The 5,000-nt window shown below is 46.2% G+C and overlaps 1 protein-coding gene across 2 annotated transcripts in view; it reads left to right on the forward strand.

The window, feature by feature from the left end:
- agap1 (ArfGAP with GTPase domain, ankyrin repeat and PH domain 1) overlaps positions 1–5,000 on the forward strand; it is a gene marked incomplete at its 5' end in the record, with an annotated part of 128,869 nt that overhangs the window by 54,338 nt on the left and 69,531 nt on the right. For both annotated transcript variants that reach the window (XM_080526416.1, XM_080526417.1), the window contains 2 exons: positions 418–476; positions 757–844. In XM_080526416.1, coding sequence (XP_080382542.1) covers positions 418–476; positions 757–844 — 147 coding nt within the window. The remainder of the gene's footprint in view (positions 1–417; positions 477–756; positions 845–5,000) is intronic.

Genomic DNA, 5,000 nt, shown 5'->3' on the forward strand with positions numbered 1-5,000 from the left:
CTTGAACGGCACCAGGCAGCACTGGTGTACAGTATAGCTGTTGCTGCATACTGCGTCATGTGAGGTGTTTTACAGTATGTGGTTGTGTTTTGGTACAGTAGACCTTGTAGAGTTCTGTTTGGTAGCCTGGTTCAGTATGCTATACTTGAAGATATCCACTTTCTCTGAGAAAATAGGCTACTGTAAGCTGTCACTCAATTGACAACTTTAATGAGACACTCCTCCTTGACCCTCTCTATGCCTTGTACCCCCCTTCTTCTCATGTAGCTCTGTCTCTTGTCTTTCTCTGACGTTTGGGCTGATATGAATGACTACTGAGCAGGAACAGATTGGAACCCTTGCTCCTGTAGAGCTGACAGCCGTTTGTGTGTGAGTGCGTGTGCTCGCAGTTGACTGACTTGCTTCTCTCTATTGCAGATGCCTTTGTGAACAGCCAGGAGTGGACCTTGAGCCGATCGGTACCGGAACTTAAAGTGGTGAGTCTTTGACTGTACTAATTGGCACTCTTGCTCACTGCTTCCTTTTTCAACTTTCTGCTACACACACAACATACGGGATGAGATTGAAAGTCTGCACACATTTTTTTTTATCCTCTCAATGTCTATATGAATGCATGCATCGGAGGCACTGTAATAAAGAGGTCGTCAAAGACATGTCCTCAGCTTTATACAGCACCACCAGTAACCAACCAGAGTAGATTTCTACCAAAACAATCAAAACGAGCCCAATGTCACTGTGATGTTCTTCCTCTCCTAGGGCATCGTGGGTAATTTGGCCAGTGGGAAGTCTGCGCTGGTCCACAGGTACCTGACAGGAACTTACGTGCAGGAGGAGTCACCTGAAGGTAAGACCTGGGTTGTCCTCAGTAGACCTCAGCCCCCTACCCCCGCATCCTCCCTCACCCTGTGTATCTGCCCTGTGACTGCGTTTGGTGTGTAAAAGCTTTCCCTGTCAGGCTCAAAATAACCAGGGTGGCGTTCTTATGCTTAAAGGAAGTGAAAAAAACAGATTTTCCTGTGTTTGCACTCTGAGGTTGAAGTAACACTGAAATTGTGTTGTGAAAAGTATGCTGACCATCCCCAAATATGAGAGCAGTTAGAAAAGTGCGCCTGAAATTCTAGCTTGTTTTCCGTGGGTGTGGTATTGGCCCCCCTCAGAGCGTCACCAGGGGATCAAATGTTTTATGCACCAATGACAACCAAGTACTCCTCAATTAAATAAACCAATAATATATGTTGTTTATGCAAGGGGAAAATGTGACGACTACTTACAAAAAGATACCCACGGATATTTGGAAAAATAAATGAGAATAACTACACGGCCCCTTTAAGAAGGCTTGTGTAACCCAACAACATAGCTACAATTGCCTCTTGGGATAAATTACGAATTGAATTTCCATGTAGTTTAAAGACACACTAAGGAGGGGAAAGGAAAGGCGTTACGAGTAGTTACTGATATGCTCATCATTGTGACCTGAAAAATAGGTCTTATCTTGCTGAGCCTATTCTGGAAATGCAACTAAATGTGCACGGAGTATTCTGTTTCGAGGACCAGTGCTGACCATAGTCAATGTCTGAACTAACTCTGGGGGCTGATTTTAAGCATTTCTCCCACACTTACCATATGTGTGGTTCTGAAGCTGCTGCTCCTCATGCTGCCTCTCCCCAAGCTAGGCCTGAGGGAATGCTTGGCATCTCTCAAGTAGTCTCAAGTGGCATCCTCTCCCCGTCTCATTCCCTTTTCTCTTCTCCGTTATCTAACGGAAAGCCATCCTGTTAGTCTTTTCGTGCAGATGAAGGAGAGGAGACAAATAAACAAGGAGAGGTGGCCACCACTACACTATTGAGATGCGCCCCCTGTAGAGTTAGCATCTAGAGTTAGCGTTACAGGCCCTGTGGAAACTGCCATATTCTCCATCCATTATTAAAACCTGTGAGGGAGTGGCCCCCTGCCAGCTCGCCCACACGGGGGGTTCTCCCCAGGCAAAAGCTCTACTTTCAAAGACACGCACTTGTTAATATTTTAGTAATTTCGCTAAGGTTCTCGTGACAGCTGTGGGAAAGTTGCCTCTTATATACGGGAGTAGGTCCTATTAGAACTTCACACACTGCAGACATGTCTAACGTGCAAGCTTTCCAGTTCTACTCCAACACACCAGATGTTATTTAGCAGTTACTCTGGGAGTAAGAAAACAACAAGAAAAAACAGCTACTCATCAAGATGTTGATCAGTTGAATCAGGTGTTAGTGCAGGTGCCCATCCCTGCCTTAGGCCATAGGCCCTGTACTTGTAAATTACTAAATCGTGTGATTGGTTAAAGTCTCTCACACACGTAATGGTCATGGAAATAAGACAAGACGAGGAAAGGAAGGCAGAATGGCCTATACGAGGCAGCAGTATAGTTAGCTGCATAGAAGAGTTTCTCTGCTGGCTTTAGACTGGAGGCTACATACCAGTGGCAGGCACGGGAACAACCCAGAGAAAAATGTCAGGGATGTGTTTTTTTTCTCTCTTTTTTTTGCCTTTTGATTATAACACTCCCTGCCAAAAGAAACACAATACAGCATTTAAAGTAGGCAAAATAATGTGCTTTTTGCGCGGTTGAAACAACAACAGCCTCGATATCTTTGATCCGTCCAAATACTTGGCACAGACGCCCTTATAGGAAGTAGCGCTTCCACCGACAGAAGTCCACGTCCCACAGTCTTTGATACTGTTGCGTAACTGCCCCGAAAAAAAGCAAGAGCCTGCTTGATTGGCGCATTCTTTAAAAAAAAACTCCAATCTAAAAATGGTTTTCCCCTAAAATTCTCATGGTAATTGATTTGGATTTGCACATAACTGCTCCGACGAGCAGCTCTAGTAACCACCGAACCACAAAGCCACCAACCAGCGCTATTCTTAGGCTGCAGACTGGAGCCGTGAGAGGAGGCAGCAGCTAGAAGTGCTGTTGTGGTGAACTCTCAGCTTACCAACGGACTTAACTAGTAGTGTGTCACGAGATTAATCCACTTCTGGGACTTTTCCAGGGAGATTGTAAACATAAATTAAATGTGCATACAGGGGAAACGGAATCCACCGAAGGAGAATACATGCAGAAATCTGGGCTGTTCCCGACGATTCATGCAGTTATTCTGCTTTTGTCGGTTTCGTTGCCCTTCGCTGATGAATGGACACATTCTTACAGGCCATCGTGGGCGCTCTTGTAGGGGCCTCTCATACCACGATGTTGTTTTTGTTTTGGTGGGGGGTGGGCGCTTGAGGTGTTTTTCTAGACGCTAGATTGGAAAACCCCCTCTCAAACAGGGTTCCCAGTTAACCCAAACATACCACCCGGATTCAGTAACAACATTCAACATCAACATTACTGCAACATTGCTGGGTTGTTGCCTACAGGGGCAAAATGCAGAAATAGCCCTGGTAGTATAAAGCCAAATGTTACCCTAGTCGTCATGTGTAAGTGAGATGTGAATGATCTGCCACTGCATTAAGCGACATCGATGATCTCTTAAATAACAGCTTTTTTTTTACCCCCCAGGGATGGGATTATGGGATTATGATGATGTGCACTTACTTGCTGTGATAACACCCACTCCCCCCTCCCTGCCTCCTCTAGCCCACTCCCCCCTCCCTGCCTCCTCTAGCACCCACTCCCCCCTCCCTGCCTCCTCTAGCCCACTCCCCCCTCCCTGCCTCCTCTAGCCCACTCCCCCCTCCCTGCCTCCTCTAGCAAGCACAGCTCAACCTCTGATGCTCCTATTGCTCTAGCTAGCCTCTCTGACCTGGGATGAACACAGCACAACTTCTTATTTTCTTTCTTCTTCTTTTTTTTTTCCTTCTTTTTTTATCTCCCTCTCTTTCTCTCTCTATCCCTCTCTCTTTACTCTTTGTCTCCCTTGCTTTCTCCTTTTCACTCTCTCTTTCTGTCACACTACTCCTCCTCTCTCTCTCGCTGTGACTTTGTGCTGGGTTTGATTTGACTGTGCATGCATAACTGGCCTGCGCCTTTGATTTGTCTGTATTCCCTCTCTCTCTCTCTCTCTCTCTCTCTGTTTTCTTGGCTGCACTTCTAACTAGCTGACGTGGATGCAGGTAACTATCCTCTCTCTCTCTCTCTCTCTCTCGCTCTCTCTGTCTGCTCCAGGGCACTGGGACTAACCATCTCACAGTAACAGCTTGATGATAGCTCAGGTTCCTTTTAATAGCTTCCTCCAGCTCAGCAACAATGCGTTCTGCGCCAAAGTGCTACTTTGAATGACCTAAAGCCAGACTGTTCAGTTAGACAATAGCTTTGTCCGATTTTACCCTCAAGCAAGCACAGAGAGCAAAAAGACGAAGCTGAGGGCTTATCAAGTTGTTACTGTGTTAGCCTTTAGCTTGTAGCTACTTGTACTTAAACCGTCTCCATTATTCCACTCCATGTCAGTCTGTCGGCATGTCGCACCTATCACCTGCCCTTCTCCATATCCCTCATGGTGTGTCCACTGCACTACAGCTGCTACACACACACACACACGTCACACACACACACACACACACACACACACACACACACACACACACACACACACACACACGTATGCTGCTGACTCAGCAATGAGTGCCCATCTGCAGGGCTGCACCAAGGAGTCTGATATAGACTACATCACACAACAATAAAACAGAGCACACTACACTACTAAGTAGTGTGTACCTAGGGTTAAGGATGTGTGTGTGTACAGTGTGTATACGTACATGTTTTTTTATGTTTGCACTCATGGAATTTCTAGTCACTTGGAGAGCAGAGGCCCGTCCTCTACAAGATGCTCTCACCCATGCACTCAAAATAGTGTGTGTCTGTGTGTGTGTCTGTGTGTGTGTGTCTTTGTCAGAGAGAGAGAGAGAGAGAGAGAGCTTGTACATGTGTGTGTGAGAGAGAGAGTGTGTCTGTGTGTGTGTGTGTCTTGTCTGAGAGAGAGAGAGAGAGAGAGAGAGAGAGAGAGAGAGAGAGAGAGAGCGGT

Source organism: Nansenia antarctica (assembly GCF_963989245.1).
Source record: "Nansenia antarctica genome assembly, chromosome: 3".
Classification (NCBI taxonomy): Eukaryota; Metazoa; Chordata; class Actinopteri; order Argentiniformes; family Microstomatidae; genus Nansenia; species Nansenia antarctica.